This window comes from Ursus americanus, chromosome 17 (assembly GCF_024610735.1).
Source record: "Ursus americanus isolate L20-20 chromosome 17, mUrsAme1.1.p, whole genome shotgun sequence".
In the NCBI taxonomy this organism is placed as follows: Eukaryota; Metazoa; Chordata; class Mammalia; order Carnivora; family Ursidae; genus Ursus; species Ursus americanus.
This window is the reverse complement of record NC_142143.1, coordinates 44,608,740-44,636,333: the sequence shown is the minus strand read 5'-3', so window position 1 is coordinate 44,636,333 and position 27,594 is coordinate 44,608,740. Positions and strand designations below refer to the sequence as shown.

Below are 27,594 nucleotides of genomic sequence, written 5' to 3'. Positions count from 1 at the left end.
TTGGGAACAGAGAAATGAACTGCTCAGATGTCTTAAAAGCAAAAGCCCAACCTGCTGTTGACCCTGAATTTCCACGTTAGTGGTGCAAAGGCGCCATCTAGGGGTGGAAGGGGGCACCGCCAGCTCTTCTCCAAATGGGATGGGTTTATGCAGGGTAGGCTGAACAAATGATTTTATTTTAGAATGCTTCTATTTTTCCACTGACAAAATTGAATACAGTCTAATTATGGATATCTGTATGCATAAGAATATATCCATATATGAAGCTACAGCAGAAGAATTACGGAGTGTCCTGGGCATCAGGCGTGGCAGGAAATAGGAAGAAGTGTGAGCTTTTCTAGCCCCCAGACCTGGGCTCGACTCTGCAGCCTGCAGGCTCTCTGGCATTTACTTAAATGCCTGTGTTTCAGTTTCCTCATCATTAGAGTTGAGATTATAAAAATCTCTCTCCCTGAGGCGGTTACGAGGAGCACACGCAGCTGCTCAACAACGTGAAGCATTCGCAGAGCTACAGCAAGGCTCTTCTAGTTCTTTGCTCTCCGTGCAGAGGAATAGCTATTCTGGGACATTTTTTTTTATATTGGTACTAACGCTAGACCTTGGGATGTTATCCTATATTTAAATGTGCCCAATAAATGATCTTACTCCCTCCGTCCCCCTATCTTTGCCCTAACAACTTTTTCTGCCTGGGTTTGGATTAAAGCTCAGATTCGGTTCTTCACTGGATAGGTTTGCTGATACAGAGAGCTGCTTCACAGCATTGATGCTTTCTATTCTAGGCATGCTAAGAGAGGTTTAGTTATTTAAAATGCATGTGTTATAGAAACAAGACCATCCAGAAAAACGTGCTTGCCGTATGTCCCTCATAGAAACTGCATTGCAGCATTTACCCATTGTTATCTCTATTCCTGGGACGTCCACTTACTTTTGCATGCTACTGCCAAACATCCCAAAGCTCTCCGCTTAGTAGGTTAGAGACGATGCTAAAGAACCAAGGGAACAGTTTGGGTTACAGTCAGAGTCAACACTGTACACGATAAAAACGCTGTCCAGGAATAGACACTCATTTCTCCTGGCTAGCACCTCCCCAGGGCACCCACTGCTATTGTGAAGAACAACTGGCAGCCACCCCCCCCCCCCCGGGTATACTCCTTGCCACTGCCACGGGATCATAGGTGGAAAGAAGAGCAGGCACAGTGAGGATTGCTCCTGTCCAAATAGATGGTCATGCAAATCAAAACAGGAACTAAGACGAGGGAGAAACCGGGAGAATATTAAATGCCTTTCCAATGCATTACAGGTTTGCTGCCGGACTCTATTTCAGTTCACAACTAGATGTTTTAAAGGGCTTTGGCCAATGCCAAGTCTCTCTGACTGATTAAAAATATTTATTTAGTGTCTTGGGCTTTTCTGCTACTTTGCTATTGGTAAAACCCAGATTATGGCTCCGCAAAATACTAGGATTCAAAACATTACAAACTTTTTCTAGCATTCAATCTTCATTTCACAGGCCTGGCCTCTAGTGGGTCAAAACTCCCCTTGCTAACACAGCTAGGAGAGGAATCTTGGGGAGGACAGTTGGATGATACTGGAACTGACAGGGCCAGAAAGAACAGCGAACTCTCAAAGAGCATGCTTAACAATTTTTTGGTGACTCTATGCCCTGAGTTGACCCTAATTTTAAATGTATTCAAATTCTGGTGTAGGAAATATGAAGAAAGAACAAACTGGCAGAGTCTGTCTCAAAATCAAGGAGACATGGATGAATAAATGGTCAAACTCTTCGTCCTTTGGGACATTTATCCTGGTTATGGACTCACCATGGACACTTCCTCTCCCACCCACCTCTTTCCTGATTTCTGACCACCAAACCCAGGGCACTTTTAGGTCTTGTGCCTAGGACTTGCAAATGCTTCGGGTGAATAAGAATGCTTTTCCTGTGTAAGAACACAAGACATTTTAGGAACAGGAAAAGCCTATCCGGTCCAACATACCTGCCCTTTTTAGGTTTATCTTAATCTCACTTTCCTGTATTGTTACCTTCCTTCGTCTCCCTATACAGAAAAAAATCCCCAAAACCAAAAAAACCCTCCACCACATTTCTTGTACATTTCTCATGATCTCTACTATCGCTAGACCTGATAAAATCAGACATACGTTTTAGTCCCACTGTCTTTAAAACCAATGACTTCTGAAGAGTTCGCAAGGCTAGTAGCCAGTTTGTCATTTTTCTTTTTATAGAGTCATAAACAGTGAGTTTGAAAGAAGAGGCTCCAAAGAAGCTTGGCTTCAAGGAATGGGGAGATCATCTGACTTGATTTTACACTTAGATTTCAATCCTGAGTTGTCTCATCTGTCCTGTCTGAGTACCAACATTTGCTCTCAGAGTGCTCAGTGGTAAGGGGCATGTTTGTGTGAAATAAGACTTACTGGGAAGAAAATAACACAGGTGGCTAAAGATTAATCACGAACAGCAGAGACCTGTTAAAAAGCTTAACATTCTCTGAGCCTTTCCTTGTCCCCTGTCACACACTTCGTATCTGGAATTTACAATAGGGTGAGGTAAGCCACTCACTACCGTGAAAAAGGTGAACTATGTATGCAACAGATGTTTCATTACTTGAGGAAATGCACCTTTTCAGTTAAAAAGCGTTAAGGTGGGCCTTCCACGCGAAGCCTTAGGAGGGGCCCCTGGCCGCGTTTATACAGAGCGTCTACAAGTTTCATGCCCCGGATTTTGACTTCTTAACCGTGCCGGTCAACAAATCACTGAGAAGACACCAAAACTGTCTGCCAGATGTCGACCACTGATTAATTTGTCTTAAGTTCAGCCAAAAGGGAAGAAAATATGATGGGTGGGGCATGACCAGCCGGCACAATCAACATCTGACCAACCAGGGCTTCCTGTCACCATGGGAACGAAATTGATTGGCACTGGTTTCCTGTGTACAAGTTAAAAACCAGTAGCAACTGCAGTAACAAGAATAAACTACAGATAAGAGCCTTGGAAATTAAATCAAGTCATATCATCAAAACTTCAGCTTGGAACCCTGAGCAGAAAAGTCCTGAGATAACATTTGAGGTCACTTTTTTCCCATAAAGTTATGTTATATTTGCAGCATATTTGCTTCTAATTTTGACACTTCTGGCATGCAGTCTGAAGTCATTAAAAGGGACTTGGGAATTCAAACTTATGTTAGGACTTATATATTTTGCCCAAGACTCAGTATTTCCCATCACTCAAGAGATAACATTTTACTAATGCATTGGAGTGCATTTTCCTTTCAGTCTTTACACTATCTTGGATTACAGCTTTCTGAAAGCAGAGGGAATCTTTTGTGTAAGGACAGCCCCAGGGATATACACAGATTAAATATTACAAACATAAGTTGTAACCTAAACTTTCTTCTTTTTTTTTAAGATTTTTAATTTATTTATTTGAGAGAGAGAGAGAGAGAGAGCATGAGCAGGGAAGGGGCAGAGGGAGAAGCAGACTCCCCACTGAGCAGGGGAGCCTGACTCTGGGCTCAATTCCAGGACCCTGAGATCATGACCTGAGCCAAGGGCAGATGCTTAATTGACTGAGCCACCCACGTGTTCCTCAACTTTCAAAATATAAAATTACAGAAGACAAAATGGAACCAAGCCATCAACATTTACCCTTTTTTGTTTGTATGGTTTCTCTTAACCCCTTGGCTGCCGTGGCCCTCAGCACTAAACAGCAATTCTATCACAGTGGTGCGTGTTTGGCCCAACACAACTCTATTTGCTTTCAGAGTGGATGCTGAAAGCTTATTTCTTGTTGCTTTATTCAACCATTCACAAATATTTATGAAGCATCTAGCTATGTGGCGCCCCCTAGAAACTGAAGATACTGACAAATTAAACACCTTGGTAATCTGCCCTTTATTTTTTAGGAATTCACAAAGACGCTAAAAAAGTTAAATGAGCCTACTACAGAGGGATCGTGACAAGTTGAGGTATAATGAAACAGAGGAGAAAAATGTTTGCAAAATATATTATCTTTCTTTCTTTCTTTCTTTCTTTTTTTTTTTTTTTACCATCAGCGTAGTGGTTTAGAGTGGATTATGGAGCCAGGACTGCCCGGGTTCGCAGTCCGGTTCTGTCCCTTAAGACTGTGCGATCTGGGACAGGTGACTCAGCCCGAACGCACACCAGTCTTGTCATCCGTAAGATGGGGACTCAACCACTACGCTTACTTCATTAGCTCATTGTGAGGACTAACTGAGATAACACATGCGAAACCCTCAGGCCAGTGTCTGGCACCTGGTAAGTGCCATGTAACTCCGAACTGGCATTACGCACATCATTACTGGTACCCCTGCTACGGCCGCTCTCAGGACACCTTCAGTACGGCTGCTACAAATGCTACGGCTTCCTCTGCGGTTAGGCTCGTGCGGTTATGAATTCCCCCGTTATCGCTATTGTTGCCCTACCTGCGGCAGACACCACGGCTCCCGCTCCTGTTAGAGCTACGACACGTGCTTGTTCCCGCACCTCTTGTCATCAGTGCTGTCCCTGTCATCAGCAATGACGAGAAGTATGGTGCACCGTGAGTGAGGATGTGTGTATATGTAAGTCTTCACAAAATGTGAGTGCGGGTTATCTCTGGGGGTCAGACTGCCTGTGACATAATTTCTATGTTAAATATGCTTTTGAAGTTTCCGCAACAAGAACGTGTTATTTGTATAGTTCATTGTATTGTTCATTATTTGTATAGTTCACTGACAAAAATTTACGGTGCGCCTGGGTGGCTCAGTCGGTTAAGCATCTGACTCTTGATTTCGGCTCAGGTCATGATCTCATAGATCGTGAGATCGAGCCCAGCGTTGGGCTCCATCCTGGGTGTGGAGCCTCCTTGAGAATCTCCCTCTCCCTCTGCCCCCCCTTCCCAAAATTGACAAAAATTTATAAGGACTGGAGAAACATTGAGGTCTCATATTTACCAGTATTTGATATTGCCTCTTGGCCAATACTCCCTTACTGAGAAACGAAGAGTGTAAAAGGCACCCCTTCTCCATACTCATAAGGCATCTTAAATCTCACCCTATTATAAAAAGAGCATGAAGACATAGGGCCAAGAGACACCAGTCATTTGTCCTCTATGCACTAAGATCACATGAGGCATTTGGTCCCTGACTTATTTCATTGCTATTTTTATCTCGTGTCAAACGTTTCCTCATTTATCTTTATGTTTAAGAAGAAATATTTTTAATAAGAGAAGAGATCTTTTGTATATTTTAGCCAAGCTATTCCCAGGAGAATGCCCTTGGGTTGGCCCGTAACTCAGTTTTGAACAATTACCCTGACATTATCCTGAGAACAATCCCCACAAGTTCTACTAAGAATAAATAAAGCACAATGGAGTAAAATTATCTTCCCAACTAGGAAAGGCAGTTATATTTTAGTCAGGAAATCTAAGGCTTTTCAATGTACTATGTCCTTATGCTCTGTCACTAAAGAATTAAGAATGTGGAAAAAAAAATTCAGATCCCCAGTTATTGATCTGGGGATTGAATATTAAAAAAAAAAGCACCAATAGCCACCTTGGGTGAGTTTATATACACTGATCACTGTCCTTGTGGAACAAATGGTTTTAACAGGTTGGAGAAAATAGAGGGAAAGAAGGGAAAAGCATTCAGAGTAGGTGATTATTTTTAGAATAATGACAAAGCAACCCTTAATCTATTTACTGTTCCCCTTACCAACTCTCCTGATACTTTATTTTTTTAATTTCATTTTTTAAATATGTTCAGTTAGCCAGCATATAGTACATCGTAAGTTTTTGTTGTAGTGTTCAATGATTCATTAGTTGTATATAACACCCCGTGCTCATCCCAACGCGTGACCTCCTCAATACCTATACCCCCATCCCCCTCCCTTCTGGAACCCTCAGTTTGTTTCCTAGAGTCCAGAGTCTCTCATGGTTTGTCTCCCTCTCTGATTTCTTCCCATTCGTCCTGATACTTTAAATATCAAAGGATTAAATATTTGATTTTATGAGACAGAGGGACCAAATGATGACTTTATTTCTAGACTATTTGTCGAGTTCTGGGGTGAGTGGGTTCATGCTTAGTTCTCTAGCACAGCTCCTGTTAAAGGCAAACTCAACAAGTTTGTCTCTCTCTGCCAAGAGGGAGCCTTTCTGATGCCCACCTAGGCCTCCATGGGAAGCTCACAGTCAAATAATATTGCTTCTTATGCAGACTCACATCACAGAAGGGTCACGATGAGGTGATGCTTCCAGTGTAACTTTGTGGGAGATTGCCCAGGAGCCCCAAGCTAAAACCCAGTAAAGAGCGATTCTTTTCCCCTCCTCCCTCTCTTCTCCTCTTCCTCCTCTTCCTTTTCCATCCACTTAATCTTTTTGCTTATACTTTAGTCAACTTAATTCAAGAAAATTTCACCAAAAAATCCAATTCAACGCAATAAATATATATCATGGACCTACTGGAAGCAAGACATTTTAAGGGAAAAAATCACGTTTCAAATCTGGGTGGAAATGTAAGGGCCTAGAAATGTATGTCCAGTGGTTGACAGCTTGGGGTCTGGAGGTAGATCTCTCATATTCCTTCCATGGCTCCCATGGTCAGTCAGGTGACACTGAGTCAGTGACATAACCTCTTGATTAACTTCTAAGCATAAATAATAGGTAACACATCAGAGCTACTCTGTAAAGAATTATACAAGAAAAATTGACAAAAGAATTTCTAAGAGAAGTTATCAAACACTTAATTTCTATGGTCAGGTATTCCAAATGGCCAATGAAAAATATACCTGAGAGTAAGCAGTGGCTTTTCTAGGAAATTATTTTTAGATTTATATTTGTGATAAACAGCCCGAGGAAACTCTAAAGATGTCTCAGATCCACTGAAGGGAATTACAGGTGGAATAGCTACTTCTCTGCGGCAATGCAGAGGAATTGCACGAAAAGAGTCTCATGAGAAATGTTTCTGAACAGGGCAATGGACGTGCTCTGCACAGATCCGTCGAAGCGCGACGAGGACATCTGCACCAGAACAGAACGAGACCCACATTCCCCCTCAGGCCTGTGATCCCATCTGCAGAGGTTTATCCTGAGCAAGCCTATCTGAGGAAACAATGGCAGTCTTAAAACACTTTTCAGGGACGCCTGGATGGCTCAGTCGGTGAAGCGTCTGCCTTCGGCTCAGGTCATGATCCCATGGTCCTGGACTCGAGCCCCATGTTGGGCTCCCTGCTTAGCGAGGAGCCCGCTTCTCCCTCTCCCTCTGCCTCTCCCCACTGCTCATGGGCACGTGCTCTCTCTCTCTCAAATAAATAAACAAAATTAAAAAAAAAAAAAACTCTTCAAAATTGGGGGCTCCTGGTTAAGAAAGAAAAGAAAGCCCTTCCTGAAAGGCCAATAGCAGCACAAGGGTGTGGAGACTTGTGCGCATTGAAGAGTCTGAGAAGGGCAGGCCCCGCCAGCCCAGCTCTCCCCCAAGCCCTTGTGCACACACAGGTGAAAACCACTGATTTAGATCAAAATGTGGGATAATCCATAGCTGGCTACCAATCCCATTACAATGCTATGGCTGAATAACCCAGGATGGACCGATGGTTCCCAGAGGACCTACAGTTCATTGTAATCAAGTTGGTTACTTTGTCTCAGTTCCTTCATTAGTAAAAGGCGAAGGGGTGGCCTTCCAGAGCCCGCATCTGGGGATCCTAATAATTTTAGTAATAAGTCTATCATCCTCAGGACCCCTGTGTCCAGGAAGCAGGTAAGAGGGGTTGGACTGGCTGGTGGGGTTAAAAGTGAAAGGGATTTTCAACAGTCACTGGAAGTTTCCAGCTTCGTGATGGACAAGTGGTTTCAGTTTCAGGGCTCTGCTTCCAGTAAGGGGTGTGCCCACTGCTTTCACGTCAGAGGCACTGCCACCTGCCTCAGAGTTACAGGAACATCCCCGGGACTTGGGCCAGGACCACTCACACCGCGGTTCTCACATGCAAGTAATTTAAATGGAGAAATATAAAAGATAGTAATTTAAGTATATTTGAACATCCGTAGGCAGTTAAATATAAGACTATGTTAGATTATATGCATGAATTTAAATATATGCATATATTTAAATATATACGTGCATATCAGTATATATCTATCATGTCTATCGATCTAGATCTGTATATTTATATCTGTATCTACCTCCTCAACTCTTCCCCACAGCTACTGAGGCTGAATTTTTGAGTTTGACTTGAGACTATTTCCTATCTAGAAACTCTATCTAGAAAGGGGAGTGGGGGGTGGGAGTACTATCCAGAAATGTTTCTATCTAGAAGAATGTTTAGAAATGTTACAAAGTTTCCCTATGGGAGTTGGATGTGAAATAACGTTTAGGAGCCATGGCTCTAAATTCCCTCTCAACTCTAAAATGTTGCATGACTGACTTTTCAGGAAGACCCTCATTCTCATATAGTACCACCACCTGCTTCCAGACTCTCACCATGCCCATCACGACCACTGCCTCCAACCCCGAGTGGGAATGAAGGAAGGGATTAAGGTCTAATGTGCTCCAGGCACCTTAATAGGCAATAAGAATACTAATGGTGTTAACATATCCTTATCCCAAGGAGTCTACAATTTACTTTACTGAATTACACAATTTAGCATTCTGAAGAATAGTAATGATTTAGAAAAAAAAGAAAGTGTGGGGTCATGTTTAAGCCATGTTTTATTGTTCGTATTATTTTACTTATTATTAATATTTTTGGGATCTTGACATTCTAATGCCACTCGATTTGGTGCCTCTCCTTCCACTCCTCGGGGGATAAAAGTACTGAATGACATGTAACAATTAAACATACGTCAGGGAGACTCTTATTGACACCGTATTAAAGATTTCATGAGACACTCTCCCCACCTTAGATTTCACTGGCATTTCTATAGAGGATGTAAAGCCAAACTTGGGAATTTCTGTCACACACAGAAGCCTAGGTGTTCACTTTTAAAGCATACTGTTGGTTCAGTGCACCCCCTACAGGTCATATTTATAAGGACACATTTTAATTAGAAATTCAAAATCTTTGGGGTCACCACTTCTTAAATATTTGCTGAGCATGTCCCTCACGGCTCTCAAGGATTTCACATTAATAGGTATTAATTATTAATTATATTAATTATATATTAATATAATTAATCATATCAATATATTAACTATATTAATTATATTAATTGTATATAATACATTATTTATTAATTATATTAATTAATTATATATTAATTATATTAACTAATTAATTATTTATTCCAATAATATCTCTGTGTATATGCTTCCAAAGTATCTATCGACCAAGTTCTTAGACTCAATCTACTCAAATAATAAAATACATGAGATCTTCCTCCCCAAACCCGGTATATGCATAATATGCAGATATGCATAATGCTTTATTGCTTACATTCTTTGATTCTCACCGACTGAACCGGAAGTACACTCACTCTACTTTGAACTGCCTAATACCGAAGCCCTTCCCTTACACAGTTTTTGGCTCGAATAGGACCTGTTTTTATTAATTTTTTTTTCCTATTAATTACCACCTCCAATACATTTACACTCCGTGAACTATGAGGACAGAGTGGGCAAAAAAATGCTTTTAAAGTTGAAATAATACACTATAGAGGCTGGTTTAAAAAGTGAAAAAGTACTCTCTTCCACAAAACAGTGATGGAAAATCAAGCCGTCATTGGTACGGTCAAGATTATAAAGATCACCTGTATCAAGAAGTTGGATGGAAGACTTTTCCCTCTGCAAAAATTTCATGGGTATTTTTTTTTTTTTAAGATTGAAATTTTAAAATACAGTTAGGAAAGTAAAGACAAGAATAAGGGCAGTTACCCCATACAAAGCTCTACAGGATATTCAAAGCTGAAGAAGTCTTGCCTCACCTGGAAAAATCTGCAATCTTGCTATCTGAGATCTCTGGTTAGATTTCTAACCCATTATTTTACATATACGGGATCATTCGACTGCACGATTTTTCATGCCTGAGGGTCTTGATGTACCTCCGTGCTGTAGTAACAGGTTCAGGAGAGAATCTCTTTAATTTTACAAGACTTGTATATTAAGCTGAGAGGCCTTTAAAATTCATTGGTCCCATAAAGGGATTGGAGAAATGAAGCACTCAGGAATAAAATGGCAAGTGAGAAGTTTTCCAGGTCCTGGGACTTTCTAGAACCAAATGGACATTTCAGAGCTGAAACAGATGAGTAAATCTAACTCAGATGAGTAAGCCTAACTTTGTGTTACTCAGCCAATATTTAAGAACCCTTATTATATGTGTGGGACTAGGGAGTAAGGAAACAGATAAATGAGTTCTTAGGAGATTTGACTTGGGTGGTGCGTGTGCGTGTGCGTGTGTGTGTGTGTGTGTGTGTGTGTGTCTGTGTGTCTGTGTGAAAGAGAGGGGGAGGGAGGGAGGGGAGGTATTCGTGGAGTCTGGGAAGGGGAGGAGAGGTGGTGTAGACGTAGTTTATTTCCAGAGGTCTGTGGGAATTTAAGGAGAGCAGTACAGATCTGGAAGAAACTGCCTGGGGCAATGAGAAAGAGCTAACTGAGAAAAGCAACAGATTGAGCATCCATCAGAGACTTCGCATAGCTAAGGATCCACCTTCGAGGTCTATTCTTTCAGGCTATGGTAGGTCTTTGCCATACTTTTAACGTATTCTCTGTCATAGGCCCTTTAGCACTTAATCATTCCTATGATCATTATTGCTTAAAGTGGATTTAAAATTCCAATTTGTGTCTCAGAATCCTTAGGTAGACTAAGGATTCTATCAGGAGAAGAATATTCTTCTGAATGGGGATTTAGTCACAAAATACTACCGTAGAACTCAAAAGGCAATGGCAAATAAAACACAACAAGAACAAAACTAATCATTCAGGAAACTATATTCAGAGCAGGGCTAGGAGGGGTGTTATAAGCTCCCTTTAGCGGTGCAGTGTGATATCAAGGACACGCAAGGAGAGCAGCTCACACTCTTCCCTCATGGTGGTTAATGAGGCCAGGCAACCCCCCAGCACCAGAGACTCACATCTGTAGGCCAAGGGGGAGATGACGGAGATCATCTGTTTTACTTTGTTTTTGAAGTAATTCTTTCCATAAAATTAACCTAATTTTAAGGACTTGTTCCCTTGTCTCATATCGAAATTTAACAGATGTTCATAGCATAGGAAGTATGTGTATGGCTTCGTACTAGAGACACCACCATGGGGGGAAATCAGAATCGGGAGAGAAAAGGAGGGGAATGAGCAGTGGGGCAGGCAGGATGGCTGGGCCTGGGAAAAGGGAGAGTTAGTGAGGCTCCCATTCAAACTTCTGATTTAGAATAAAAATTGGCTTCTGAGTAAAAGGAATTATATATTATAATACACATTAGGCAATAATAATTTCATTTGACACATTGTCTTTAAAATTACTTGTGGATTGAACGAGAAATGAGAATGGGTGCTAAGCACTTTTCGAAAGCACATCACTTTCAAATGGGAGTGTTCATACTAATTTGTTATTTCTCAAGTTACGGATCTTTCATCACTACACCGAGACCTTTTTCTAAAGTACCTGCCAAACAAGATTATGCTTCACCTGCCACAGAGGACATTACAAGTCTTTATGGATTTTTTTTTTTTTTTAAAAACAGAAACAAGACCCAGCTTCCTTTCCCCTAGAGGACACGGGCTAATAATGGCCTCAACATGCAGTTCTCCACTAGAGGGCACTATGTGCACATACTACGATAGACTTCATCCAGGCCGGCTTCAGAACGTATGGGAGAACAGAGCCCCCCCACCGTGTTTCAATTACATCCAAGATAATCATGAGGCCTTACTGAATGGAAATGACATTTTAATGTTTGTGATATATGTCCAGGTAAAAATAACAACAACAACAACAAAGAAACAAAAAAAAAAACCCCAAATCCATCAGTTGAATATAATTTTGCTAAAGTCACCTGCTGTGGGTGACCTGTGATTTTTCACTGTTTTGCTACAGAGGTCATGTATCAATCAGAGTGGAGCATCACTTCATAGGAAAACAATGTTCGAGCAGTTCAGAAAATACACATAGCAGAAGCGTTAGCCGTAGCTTTATAACACATTTCAAAGAACTCCAAAGGCAACCGTCTGCCTGCAAGGTAAAAAAAAAATCCCCTGACACAGTAACGAAAATTCAGAGCTGGTCTCTCTCAAAATAGGAGGCAAAATGTACTCTGGGAATCGTCTGTGCCTGCCCTGATTAAAACACTTCTACAAAAAAGGCCATTTCACCTAATTCTGTCAACCAGTACTTCTAGAGCTGGAACACGGTCCCCTAGCAAAGACTTGTGATCTCGTTTGGAAAAGCCCTGCGTTCAGTACTCTCCACAGAAAAACTCTCATTTGATCACAGGTAGAGGAATCAGTGAGCCTCCAAACATTATAGGCAACAACCTCTTCTTTAGGGGCAGGACAAGGCGGAACTCCATAGAGATGCTAGCATTAGGCAGCTAGGGAAGTAAGCCTAATTTTCTCTAAAAATAGGTCAGAGCCTACAGAATGGCTCTAAGAGTTCCCAGAAAAGAATTGGGCTTTGCTCCCCCCCCCCCCCATCATGGGAGTGGAAATGGAGACCACCTAGTAAAGCTGGAAGCCAGTGTCCAGGATCAGATTTGCAAGTTAATGGGTGTTGAAAGACGCATGCTTGAATCTCAGAATGCAGGAGCCTGGCTGATGGGCGTCTGGTGGAAGACACAGAGAGGAGGACCTGATGGGACTTAATGCTCTTGTTATTCCATGAGGGGCCACCCCGGGTTCAAATACTTCAGTCTGCTTGGAGAGAAGCTAGGTCTTTGTTTGCCGACAAGTGGTGGCCAATTTTTACCTTTTATAGGCAGAACGCTACTACTTTTATTTATTATTTTAAAGATGTATTTATTTGATTGAGAGAGCGTGCAGGGGCTCGGGGAAGGACAGAGGGAGAAGGAGAGAGAGTCTTAAGCAGACTCCGTGCTGGGCGCTGACCTGACCTGGGGCTCAAGCTCACCATCCTGAGATCAGAACCCTGAACTGAAACCAAGAGTCCAACGCTTAACTGACTGCACCACCAGGTGCCCCAGAGCTCTACTACTCTTAATTCCTTCAAAATAGATCTCGGCTTCTGCTCTTCTCACCCTGGGTTGTATGCCCTGATATTTCTCTCATTTGCCATGATCGGCTTTTGTCTCATGCCTTGCCATTCGTTTTTGGGCAGATTTCAAAACTTCTGCCTCCATTTTCTTAATCCTGGTGTTGGTTTGTTTGTTTTAAATAAGGAACACTTTAAAGTTTTTTCCCCCTAACCTTCAGAACCCCAACACGCCTCCATAAAAATGCAACCATTGTCTATCCTACAGATAAAGAGGAAAAGAGTTTGATGTTCACTGTAAGCAAAGGGTTTGTGCATGTTTCCAAGGCCTCCCCAACTCTGGACATCCCTGTAAAAGTACTTTATAAGGACGTGGTAATCAAAAATAAGGGAAGCTTAAAATTCTGTCAACTGTGTCAGCTAGAAAGAGGTAGAACATAGCGGTTATATGAAGATTTCTGTTGGCTATCCACCCGGCCTCTGGGAACAACCAGATGGAGGAAAGGCTGAGACTGGCAGTGAGCTAGACTGGCAGGGAGACGGTTCTCCACTTGAGTGTTTTGAATCTACCTCACAAAATGGAATTTTACTTGTTTAGAATCTGAAACACATTCTGAAAGCCAAGCATGAAATTTGCCAAGGGGAATAACAGTGTGACACTCCCTAATATACCTACTTAGTAAATACATTGATTTGTAATCTATTTTTTACTTATTTTCCATAGAATATGGGAATGTGTACCCCCCCTCCCCAATACAGTACTTGTTAGGAGTACAGGCTCTGGAGCCAAATTGCTTGGGTTCAAATTCTATGCGTCACCCTCACAAGCCCAGTAACTATTATGTTATTTGGCCAGTAACTTCAACTCTCTGAGTGTCCATTCCTCACCATAGGAGAGGATAAGAAGTCCCTCGTGAGGATTAAATGAGATCATGCATGTAAAGGGTCAATAAATGTTATTGAGTTGTTTTGATTGATGTTACTTGGAACTAAATTTGGATTAACTGCTAAATGGTTGCTTGTTACATGTTGTTATGATTCCCATATTGTCCGGCTGAAGAAAGTGAGTCGTGGGCGATAGTGTTCGGTGGTGTTGGGTCATAGGTTCCATAGAACAACTGGTGTTTATCTGAGGGAGGCTACTTGGTATGTGTACCACATGAAAGATCAAGGAAACCTGGAGCGTACACCTAGCTCCGCTGTAACGAGTGTTGTCACCTTTGGCCAGGGTAGTAACGTGGTTGGTGCCCCACCCAGATCACCTGCGCCAGGCTGCGGCCCCTCCCCTCCCCCACTGCGGCGAGTATTGGCTGTGAATAGCACACAGGGGCCACTTCTCCGGAGAATCACCCTTGGCTGGTGGGAGTGGCCTAGGCCAGAGGGGCCTACGAAGTTATGCTTCTGCATAACCGGGATGGCCTGAAGTCAATGGTTGACTGACATGGGGGTACAGATGCCCACCCTATTTGCCTCAAGGTGCAACAACTGTTCATGAAACTCATGTTTCAGAGCTCCCTGTGTGAACAGATGACACCAGATGTCAGCTGAAACCACCTCTTTGCTTGGCTTCTTTTCCCCTGTTCTGCCTCTCCTACTTTCCTTTAGGCTTCTCCTGAGAACATCCTCTCAATAAATCACTTGGACAAGATTCCTTGTCTCAGTCTCTGTTTTTTTCCCCTAAGACCTGAAAGAGAAGATTCTGCGTCTCCGTTTCCCTAGACAGAAAGTGAGGGAGTTGGCTCTGTTTTCACGGATGGGTCTATTTCATGAATACAGATTTTAATTTCCAGAGTGTTTTTTTTTTAATTTCATTTATTTATTTGACAGAGAGAGAGACAGCCTGCGAGAGAGGGAGCACAAGCAGGGGAAGTGGGAGAGGAAGAAGCAGGCTCCCAGCATACAAGCCTGATGTGGGGCTCGATCCCAGAACGCTGGGATCACACCCTGAGCCGAAGGTAGACGCTTAACGACTGAGCCACCCAGGTGCCCCTCCAGAGTGTTTTTGTATAATTTGTACCCTGATATTCAGCTGTGTCTGTTCTATACTCTTTCCTTTTCTTATATTTCCCAAAGGAACATTCGTTGAAAAGCAATTAGGTATCTTCTAAGTCAAAATTTCTGAGCACTGAAATGTTTCCCCACTAGGGAGAGCAGGGGACAGCAGTCGGAACATTCCAGCTTGCCTGGAGGAAATTATAGTAAACGAAACTTTTAGTTTACGTGTAGAATATTCAACATTTTCTTGGTCAGGCCCATGTTTTCATTGTTTCCACTATAGCAGACATCTGTTTAGCTTTGATAGACATCTCCCAGGCTCAGCCTTAACCTTTAAAATCATACATCTGGGTGTTATATCATCATTTGCACAATATTTATGGACCAAAACAAACCATATTAAGATACAGTTTAAGAGAAGTCAGAAAATGTTTATTCATTGGGTATTGACAACCCTTGGGGGCCTGTGGAGGCCTCAGTTGCAATAGAAAACCTCCATTAACACCCTCTTTCTCCCAGCCCGTTAACTGAGGGGGAGTGAGAGGGCCCTCTCACAATGAGACACCGTTTCTGGACAGTTCCTTAGCTGCTCTTGCTCACTTTTATTCCTAATGAAAAATCAAATGAGGAAATAATATGAATCTCCCTGTCTGCCTGTTAATTTCCTTTCCATAAAATTGGCTGTTGTACAGTCGCCCAAAGGGGAAATTTGCAGGAATTCATATTTACAAGTTCTCGGTTTTCCCAACAGGTGAAAATGTATCATTCTGGGGTCTGAGTATGATCTTTGGTTTATTGGACATTTGGAACCTAGCTTGTAGACAGTTTCCTTGAGAGTGACAAGCGGGGAATCTGAGGAGGACAGGGATGGGACAAGAGAAGGGGGAACAGGAGTGAGCTACAGCTTCCTCTGTGCCAGCCATGTGACATTCACGGTCTGGCTCAACCATCACAAGAGCTGCGCAAGGCACAGGCTGCTCTCCCCATCACAGGTAGACAAACAAATTCCAAGTTTTCACACGCGGTAGGTATGGGGCAGGCCTCTGGGTGTATCTCTCCAATTCATGGACTCACCACGGGAAAGAAATTCCTTTGTTAGATGAGAGTAGATTTAATCGGATACAGATAGCTGTCAAACTACATTAGATGGTCAAATTTATAAATATAGATTTATACATAGGATGAGAAAAACTATAAGTAAATTGACAGTTTAAAACTATTTATAAATAAGATAAATATTTATGATGTCAAATGGCAGGCTCAACTTTATCAATTCAGTAAAAAAAAAAAAAAAAAAAGTTTCAACTTTCCCAAGTTCAAAAATATAGCTGACCTAGCACAGGCTTGTGGAATGGGATCGCAGAACAAAAACAAAGAGACTACGAGATTTACTTTTCCTTCTCACAGACAAAGTGCCATTTTCTACTGATTGTTAATTTTATGGTGTCCTTTAAAAAAAAGGCAGAACAGATATTATCAAACCTATTTCGTACATTGAGAAAACCACACAACAAAGGACTTAATTAACACGCTGAATGGCTTACTTAGTGAATGTCGGACGTAATATTAGCACAGGGACTCAGCTCTGTAGCTCATCATAGGCTATTTGTTCTTATGGAAGGCTCTTGGAAATACATGAGATCTCCAGACGCAAATGCACATTAATTAATTAACTCCGCAATTTTCTAGTGTTTACAATGTACCAGGGTCACAGGAACCATGGGAGACACGAGAGTATCTTGAGCCCATACCTGTCCTTAAGGGTCTTCCAAGCTGGTGAAGGGATAGGACAAACTACTTGAAAACCAGTTTTAGTCCCTTTCTGAATTATTCTTTAATGAAAATCACTTCGAGGGGAGCAGTACATGTGACAATTCAGAGGTGTGAAGAATCCCTGTGGGTACAGATAACTGTCACAGCCAATGGTAGGAGGTAAGTTTTGGTTGGGGTTTGGAGACTTGAGATAGATGAAGGAGAGAGAATAGGGACCAGGTGAACAAAGGTGCAGCTGTGGACAGGAGCACAGCACCCTGGAGAACAGGCTAGATGGAATGGAAGGTTTATTTTTGGGGGTAGTGGCAAACATATTTGGAAAGAAGGATCAGGGACCAAGAGTGTAGGACGTCTGAGGCCCAGCAAGGTGGTCTCTGCTTAAGCCAGTAGGCACCCGGGAGCTTTCAAGGATTTTTACACAGCAGAGTCATCAAATGCAAATAGTGTTACACCAAGATAAATCTGAAGAGTGTATGGTCTGAATGGAAGGAGAGAAGGGGATTAGATCAGGCAGAGAAGATGAGATAAAATAATATATGTGAAATATGTAATACATGCTAGTCCTGATACCATTCTTATAACCTTTGCATTAGCAAAGAGGGCACAGGTGAAAAAAGAAAAGCAATACTGATGGAGTAAGTTATCAGGGTTGAGAGGGAATGACCTGGAGCCTTTGTGGACAGAATAGCTTTCTCTTCCTCTGAGGGCGGAGGAAGTGGGAGGCGATGGGTGGGGATCCACGGACGTTTATAGACCAGATGGCAGGGAATCTATCTGACACTGATTACACACTTGGCTTTGCTAGAGTCCCCCACGTGGACCATAAAGATGAGTAAGACACCATCTCTGTACTCTCCCTTCTGAAACATTCACTTCATTTAAAGGAAGAAAGAGATACTTAAACTTATGTTTTTGAAATTCAAACATGCCCAGCAGCGCCCTACAAAAGGCACTGATTTTGGCAATAGGTACTCCTTAGGGATTTCACCGCTGGCCTTGCTTAGAATTGGTGGTGCGTGATGATACTCAAAGTTAGTCTGACTTCTAGGTAGTTTTATTATCATCTTTAAGTCATCTATTGAAAATGACCACCTTATTGCTTTCATCTGAGCAGATCCCACCCTTGGCTCACCACCAATGCCCAGATACCTGCTTTGAGGTTTTTCTCTGAAGCAAACATCAATGTATAAAACTAATTTGGGTGACAAAAGCCAAAGAGCCTGAAGGAAGCAAAGAAGTCAAGTTTAAGCCCTTCATATCCCAGATGAGGAAAGTGAGGCCCAGGTGGGTGAATGACTCATATGAAGCCACTCAATGCAGCAGTGGCAGAGCTGGGGCTGGAATCCAGTTCTTCTGACTCCTAGTTGGCCTCAGGGAGAAAGTTCCATCTCATCTATAGCCCAAGACAGCAATGCAGTGGTACCCGACTAAGGAAATGGTGCCTGGAGACCCACATGGATCCATCTGGAAACCAACTAGTATTTTGGGAGTTGAGGAAGAAGATTTGATTAATCTCCATTTTTCTTCTGTTATGGAGTCAAAGTGTTCTCCCTTTACAGGACTTTGGAGATCAGTGCAACAAATCCCTTTCTTTTTTTTACTTCATTCACTGTTTTTTGATAATACTTACAAAAAAATGTGAATGACCACCTTGGTCTTCTGAAGTTCTTCTATTCCCTAAAGGGATGTGGTGCGTGTGCGTGTGTGTGTGTATGTGTGTGTGTGCGTGTGTGTATGTGTGTGTGTGTTATTGGAAATATGATAAAAACTTAGAGATGTGATCTGAAAACCTAAGGCAACAAAAAGGACAGTGAGAGAAAATGAAGATATAAGAAAATAAGAGGAGAATGAACCAGGGAGTGTACCTTGAGACCCTCTCACTTTCCCAGACATGCAATGTTGGATATAATAGCAATCATATTTAAAATATAAACAGGAAGCTTCTTATTTTAAGAAATACTATGGGGAAGCTTTATGTAATATTTTGGGGAAGTAAAGAATTAGCCCCTCATTTATGTACCTCGCATATCCTGGTTTTCATATGTTGGTTTTGCTTTATTTATTTTTAATCTTTTAAAAAGATTTATTTACTTATTTTAGAGGGCGAGAGCATGAGTTGGAGAAGTGGCAGGGGAAGAGAGAGAGAAAATCCTCAAGCAGACTCCCTGCTGACTGCAGACTCCCCCCACCCCCGGACACTGGGCTCGATCCCAGGACCCCAAGATTGTAACCTGAGCTGAAACCAAGAGTCAGACGCTCAACCAACTGAGCCACCCAGGCGCCCACGTCAGCTTTGCTTTAAATGAGAATGTCAGTGTAAGCACATCACGAGGGCAGGCAAGGTAACAAAAACAATGTCATGCATTTGCTCAAAGGAAGCAGAGAGGAAACTTAATAAAAACTCGATTTGTGACACTGACCGCTCCAAACAATGTGGACTTTGTCGGGAAATACTCTGTTTATCCCTAGTCCTTCTATCTCCCAGAGTTTTGATGAGAATTAGAGAAGATAGTATTATGTCACATCAGCAGCCCTCAAAATGTACTCAGTAAATGATTATAGAAGCTGTCCTGGACTTGAAGATGACCACGGCTTGGGTCATCACCAGCTAAACAGAATCTGATGTAACTAAAAGATTGTTGCATCACAGCCAGATTCTCTGTGGGGACAAGAGAGACGACTCCCTCCTGGTGTCCATTTGGTGGTGAGCAATTCTACCCAATAGGCCAATCATCTCTGCTTCCATCATTTTTAATTGGTGACTATTCTTTTTTTTTAAAAAAAAAAAGAAACGCAACCTGGAGAGGGATACAGAAAATCTCATACCTCTCCTGAAGTCCTATGGGCTTCATTTTGAAAGGAGACGGGCAGACAGAGGTGGTGGCTTTGATCTCAGGCGAGTGTCGGCCTTGCGGGTCCACAACCACATCCAGCACCTTTAGAGGCTGCTCGGGCTGCACCATGCTGCTGACCGCCTTTGCCTCGGACTGTGCTGGTGGTAATGCCACGGGTGACAGGTGGATCTCCTGGTTTTTCTCTTTATCTTGTCGCAAGGAAAGCTGAAATTTTTCTTTTAATCTGTAAAGAATCTATAGAAGGAGATACAAAGGCTTGTTTTTTCACACTGAACAACAAAATATGCTCTCCTGTACCCCAACCCAGACGACAAACAAAATGGAGGTTTAATGATAATACACCCAAGCAAAGCCTTCTAGAATGATGTCTCAGTTGTGTGGTGCTGAGATTTTTCTCAAAAAGGATATAGTTGGTATTTCTACTTATTAAATAAACGTGTCCATGAATCTATTCCTCAAATACATATCCAAAAGAAAATTTGGCTAATTTTATAGAAGTGCCAGATGTCAGTTTGATCACATGCAAGATTTTGTTTTTTAAAGATTTTATTTATTTATTTGACAGAGATAGAGACAGCCAGCGAGAGAGGGAACACAAGCAGGGGGAGTGGGAGAGGAAGAAGCAAGCTCCTAGTGGAAGAGCCTGATGTGGGGCTCGATCCCAGAACACTGGGATCACGCCCTGAGCCGAAGGCAGACGCTTAACGACTGAGTCACCCAGGCGCCCCCACATGCAAGTTTTTACTCAAAATGACTGAAAGGGAAGGCTGATTGAAGGAACAGCCATGAACTATGGGCTTATGACCTGTATAGAAACAGAGATCTGCATCCGGTACAACATATGAAAAGAAAATCTTGTGAAGTTTAATGAAAAAATAGTTATGCTATAAATCATAATTTCTTATGTTGGTAAATATCCACACTAGTCGTGTATTAACTTGAATATCTGGTAACTTCTTCAAAAAATTAAATTTAGGGCACCTATCAAAGAATAATTTGGATAACCGGAATTTTATTTTTTTACCTCTTTTCCCTTTTAAATTTATAAAAAAGATTATTTATTTATTTAAGAGAGAGTGAGAGGAGGGGGGCAGAGAAGCAGACTCCCTGCTGAGCAGGGAGCCCGCAGGGCTCGACGCAGGACCCTAAGATCATGACCTGAGCCAAAGTCAGAGGCGTAACCAACTGAGTCACCCAGGCGCCCCTTCCCTTTTTAATTTTTAATGCATGTAGGAAAAAACAAACATATCACTTCCTCCATTCTCAGAGTCCTTTCTGGAACGGCTAATTCAATTCAGAAATGGGAGGATTGTCATTTTTAAGCATTTAAAGTTATCGACTGACTTTGCTGGGACACTCCATGGACGAAATTGCCAGAGGAAAGTCACTGTAAACGACAAACCAGACTTAACAACAGAGAGGTGAGTCATTCAGAACTAGTTGTCACTGCCCACCTAACGGCACGTATCATGAGAGGTCCAGAGTATTCTGCTCTGAACACAATAAATGGCACCCTGTTCTTATGGAATGAGGGATACGGAATGAAAAAGTTCTCAGTTAAAAAGTATGTCCATTGAAGGGGCGCCTGGGGTGGCACAGCGGTTAAGCGTCTGCCTTCGGCTCAGGGCGTGATCCCGGCGTTATGGGATCGAGCCCCACATCAGGCTCCTCTGCTGGGAGCCTGCTTCTTCCTCTCCCATTCCCCCTGCTTGTGTTCCCTCTCTCGCTGGCTGTCTCTGTCGAATAAATATATAAAATCTTAAAAAAAAAATTATGTCCATTGAAAGAAGAATAAATGTGAGGAGAAAACGGACCAGTTTTTGTGATTGAGAAAAAAACGTGCCTATTGCAAAAAAATGCATGAATTCCACACCTCGATAAACAGAAGTTCATGTCAATGAAACCAACAGAAAGAACATTTCAAGTGCGTGAGGTATCAGGAAATGTGCTACCTTATATATTTCCTGAAATAAATTTACTCCCAGTCACAAGAAAGAGGACTCAAAATTAAGAACTGAATAACTAGAAATTGTGATAGAAAAGGGAGCTTTGGAATTATGTAAAAACAGGGCGAAAATGAAATTTAATTATGTCTCAGGTCCAGCATCTCAGGTTATAGTAACAAGAGAGAAGTTTGGGCAGAGAGGTAAGAAATAGGAGTGATTGATTGTACATTAAGTGACTGCTAAATTAGGGACACGGAAGGAATCGGAGTTTGAATGGTCACTAAAGGTCCTTCTGACCTAATTATACATTTAAAAAATTGCAGTCTAGCTGAATAAATGGCTTGGCCAAAGCCAGCAGCCAGCAGTGGCCGACCCAGGCCCTAAGGCAGTTCTGACTTGCAGACCCAGCACTTTCCACCGCCTCACGGTACCTCTGGGGTTGCTCTTCGCCACGCCACAATTCTTAAAGATGGATTCCGACATCACATCTGCCGCAGGTGTGGTTCTCACCACTGGGGCTCAACACCACCAAATCTACCTTTGGGGGATTGAAAGCTCTCTTTAAGGAAAAGGACTATGCACAGAGGGAGTAGAATTAGAAATGCATCCTAGGAATTGAACTGCCAGGAGATGAAAGGAAATCCTTTTTGTCTTTTAACAGTTCACTTCCTCATAACCCGGAAACTTTTCTACTGGTGGCGTTCATTGACAAAGGTAGGGTACAGTGAAATCTTAAATTTTGAAAGCGACGGGTGCTGAATATTTCTGTGAGAAATATTACTGCATAAGAAAAAAAAAGACATCTAATACTAAGTGACAAATCTTCTTCCTCTAATTAGACTTTTACAACCTATAGGATAGAAAATACTGAAGATAAATATCCTTACCCAGGGCGTCGTGCCCTTAGGTTTGGGAGGTTTTTAATTTACTACTTCTCCTCAGTTTCTATAATCCTCGAAAGGCACTTTGCCACCACTCTGCACAAACTAACCCCTCCCCCCCGAACGGTACCAATCAGAGAACACATATCTGCTAAGTTAAATATGTAATTACTAAAGGGTGAGGCAACCGAATTTAAGGCGGGATACTTTTTTTATTATGTTTTAATTTATTACTATTTTTAAAAATATTTCTTTATTTAAGTAATCTCTACACCCAACGTGGGGCTTGAACTCACGACCCCAAGATCAAGAGTCACACGCTCTTCTGCCTGAGCCAGCCAGGCACCCCTAGCTTTTTATTTCTTAATTGCAAGCCAGTCATTTTCCTGAATGAGAAGAGAAGCAAATACATCTGTACCTTTACAAAAATATCTTTAATAAAAGACACTGCATATGTTATATATTCTAACACCTAAATATAATATGCACATCAGAACATGTGTTTGCCTGTTTACATTTGGGTTTTGGAGAAGCATATTTCAAAAATGAAAATGAGAAACCCGAGGAAATACTGGCCTTCTCGATAGCTCTTGACAGGTCATTTTTATGATTTTATTGGTGTAGAACGAGCTCTAGTCCAAAGTCCTTCTTTACATCATGAGCTTCTGTTCTTGATGAAGGACCTTTGTCACATGTTTTACAGTTACATGTTTACTTCATCTCTGGTGATAGGTCAACTTTTAAACTATGTAGGATGTGTAGAGACTGATTTACATCTGTAATTAGGGAAAAGCAGAACTGGGAGACTATATAATGCTTATAAGACACTTTAAAAATCCTCAAGAGAGAGACTGGGCTGGCTGGCAAAATATGGGAAGAACTGAAAACATTGCTACTGGGCAATGGGGCCATTGTCATGGTATCCAGTTACAAGGCAGTCCTTCTCAACCAGCTGGGCCTTAGCCCTTCGGGGGCATTCGGCAACGTCCAGAGCTGTGTTTGGTTGTCATACTGGGTGTGTGGTGAGGTGCTCCTGGGATCTAGTGGACAGAGGCTAGAGATGCCACCGGATACCCTACAGTGCTCAGGACAGACCCTCTCCCCCCAGTAGAATCTCCCAGTCCCAGATGTCAACAGTGCCACTATTGAGAAACGGGTGTAGGGGCTCTTAAAAATCATCTGGTATAATCTCCTCATTTCACATTTAGACTCAGAACCCTTGAATGACTCCAGGAAGGTTAGAAATAAAAGTCTAGAATCCAACTTTCTTGACTTAATGCCTGTGATCATTCAACGCTACCATTTCTTCTAAATCCCCCCATCATTCTCCCCAATGCCTCTCCCAAAGCCTCTGGAAAAGTGTGTCAGAGATTCTTCTCTGTGCTGATCAAGGTCTGGAATATAGCAAATGCATATTTCTCTCTGTGAACACACATTGTTGCAAAGCTCAACCTAAAAGCTTATTATAGCAATGGCAAATCAGTAGCTTTGGTTTTACCTTTAAGAGCGTGTTTGAATCTCAGGATGCAATAAAGTCATTTGGTCATTTGGAAAAGGAAAACAGGAATATTGAATGAGAAAGGAACTATTGCAAGAGATAAAAAATAATAGCAGGAAGAAGAAAGCCAGAGGAACACAGAAATGAGAGGAAAGCTACCCCCCCCAAAAAAATCCTATAAAGCTCTTTTGCTGCTTATAATTTCCATTTAAAAAATCTTATAAGTGTACATGTTAAATTTCCACCATGTTTTATGGCAGGTATATTTCAATAAAAAAAAAATCTCTTAAGTAGGTAACACAAAACATCTGTTTGGGTTAAAATATGTTCCAATTTTAAAATGATGCCATCAACTAACAGCCCATAGTATTTTCTTCACAGTATTTTACAGTTAGTTCTGAAGGAGCTCATTCATTCATTTCTTTTAGTTGAGTAGACATGAGTCGATTGCTACTACATTCCAGAAGAAACATTGCAGGTGCAAAGACAGCACACAACCCTAACCTCTGGGAATTCACAGGCTTCCAGAAGAGACAGATGTGGAAAAATTACACCCAGTCAAAGATAATATAGGCATTGTCATCATCATCATCCCCTTTGTGGCCAGAAGCAGACATTCACAAGACCAAGGGTGAGGACTTTGACTCCTTTATATATGGAATCACGGTAAGGAGCCCAGACTTTTATTTTATTTTATTTTTAAGATTTTATTTATTTATTTGACAGAGACAGAGACAGCCAGCGAGAGAGGGAACACAAGCAGGGGGAGTGGGAGAGGAAGAAGCAGGCTCATAGCAGAGGAGCCTGATGTGGGGCTCGATCCCCTAACGCCGGGATCATGCCCTGAGCCGAAGGCAGACGCTTAACCGCTGTGCCACCCAGGCGCCCCAGGAGCCCAGACTTTTAATCCAGACAGATTTGGGTTTGAATTCCAACCCCTTTTCTCACACTCCCCCCGACCCCAATCCCACTGTATGTTTTTGGTCAAGACACTTTTCCTCTCAGAATCTTGGTCTCCTCATCAGCAAAATTAGGAAACTAAAATACATTAAGTGTTAATGCATAGAGCCTATAGTTAATAATCCAGCATGTATATTTAAAATACTTTGCTAAGAGGGTAGATTGTATGTTAAGTGCTCTTATCACAATACAAAATAATAAGAAGAAAGAAAGGAAGAGAGCAGGAGGACACTTTTGGAGGTGAGGGTATCTCTGTGACATAGGTTGTGGTGACGGTTTCATGGGTGTATACTCATCTCCAAACTCACCAAGTTGCATCCATTAAATCTGAACAGATTTTCATATGGCAATCATACCTCAACAAAGTGGTTTAAAAAATACATTAAGTGTTTATCACCAGGCAGGAAATTTAGTGCCAGCTTTGTACCAGTAAGTGTGCAATAAAGGGAAGACACTAAATATTATGATTATTATGATTTTTATTAAGAGGATTGTATTCTTTGCTAAATGGTTTCATTAACACAAAAAAATTAGCTCGAGACTTACGCCTACTCTGGAAAATAGTTCTGTAAACAGATCATTCCAGCGAGGACTCTATTCCCCATTCCCCCAATCCCTAGAGATTATATATAACGAATTAGAAGAGTGTGGCTATTTATGTCCACTTCTGACACGTTTTCACTGGCTGGTACTCAGGCTGTATCGGGTGTTCTGACGCCGGATTTCCTGCCTCAGCTACCAAGACCATGACTAGAAAACTCTTTGCATGGCATATGGATGGATGGCTCTTCTCTGGGTCCAACATGCCAGAACTTTTGTTGACCCAAACAGCTGTTTTCACGTATTTTCTAAAATTGTTCTCCAGAAGGGACCTGGCTTGTAGATATCTCTACCTACATCTCAGAAATGCCTTTGCACTTCTTAATAAACTTCAAAGTACATTGGAAGGCTTAATTTCGATGATAAATGGTGTCCTTTCCATTGTTGATTGAAGTTTAATAATGAATTCTTCTCAGTAATAAATTTCCTCCACCTAAAGCAGACTGAATGGATTGGAAATTGCCCACACATTTTTTTCTTGGAAAATCGTATTTGTCTATTTGTCGCCCCACCCACTCTACATCCACATTTGAGAAATGCTAAATAAGTCACACATTTGAAAATGTCATGCGTGTCTAATTTTATGCCGGGCAACATACATTTTTTTTTTATTTTAAGGAAAGTAAACAATATGACACATTTCAAAAATTTTGCCAAGCCTTATGTTATTGTTACATAGCACACGTAATCCACCATTACAGCAATTTACCTATAAAATTTCATCTTTAAAAAACGAAAAACCATATGCTTTTCGTTTCTGTGGTATGTCGGAAGGCTGGATGCAAATAACGGCATTTGGTCTCTCATAAATATAATTATTGCCAGAGGGAAAATTCTGTGCTATATCTTTTCTTTTGCCATGGAATCAAGAAAATTATGGGAAACAGAATTGGAATATTATTGTGTTTGAAAATCGCAAAAGTGATAGCATAACTATTACCGAGACAGCCAGGTTAAAAGACTTACTTTAAATCAAGGTCATTATCAAAAACACTTGAACATTTACACGGATAAACTTATTTTAGAGAATCACATTTGACAAGTCCCTAAGTGTGAACTGTTGACTTGTCAGTGGGATAGCTGCATCCGATAAACTTCACCTCATCTTAATCCTGTCTAGTAGGTAGTGTTTTTCTATCAGTATTAATTCCTTCCTATGTATTCCCGGTTTCTCTGTTACTTCTTAAAATGACCTTTTCTCGTTAAAGTTTAAGACTGTGGGGCACGTAGGTGGCTCAGTCGGTTAAGCATCCAGCTCTTGATTTCAGCTCAGGTCATGATCTCAGGGTCGTGGGATCAAGCACCAGGTCGGGCTCCATGCACAGAGTGGAGTCTGCTTGTCCCTCCCCCTCTACTCCTCCCCTGCCTCAATAAATAAAATAAAATCTTTGAAAAAAATTTTAAGATTGTGTTTGAAAGATATCATTCTATTTTTTTCATTTACTCAAGAGTGACCAGAACACAAATCAAGTGTTGCTTCTCTCACTATCCCACCTCCAACTTGTTCCCCTCCCAAGAAATGGGAGCTCCACCACCCAGGTTCTTAGCCAAATAAATGAGGAGTCAACCTTCATTTCTTTCTTTCCTTCTCCCTGAGAATCAGTACATAGCAAGTCTTGTCATTTCCTTCTGCAAATAAATCCCAACTGTTCACTTCTCCCCATCTCCACCGCCATCCCTACTCTGCACCATTACCATCTTTGTCATTAGGCTAACACAATGGCTTCCAGAAGAGTCCTCCTGCTCCCACACTTCACCTTGTGCTCTGTCTCCAACCATTGTCCACCAGGAGAGCACCTGCTCTTGTAAATACACATGTCAAATCGCATCGAAGCTCTGCTTATAACTTCCAGCTTGCACCCTTCTTGTTGAACCAGAGAGACTAGCTTCTTCCCACCCCAGCTGCTCCACCCACCGTACCCTCTGCCTGTGAGGCCCTGGCCCCA

The 27,594-nt window shown here is 41.8% G+C and overlaps 1 protein-coding gene across 1 annotated transcript in view; it reads right to left on the bottom strand.

The window, feature by feature from the left end:
- Nucleotides 1-27,594, bottom strand: part of PTPRR (protein tyrosine phosphatase receptor type R) — a 238,570-nt gene that overhangs the window by 67,770 nt on the left and 143,206 nt on the right. Inside the window, exon 6 of the mRNA XM_045789581.2 lies at nt 19,735-19,997. Coding sequence (XP_045645537.2) covers nt 19,735-19,997 — 263 coding nt within the window. The remainder of the gene's footprint in view (nt 1-19,734; nt 19,998-27,594) is intronic.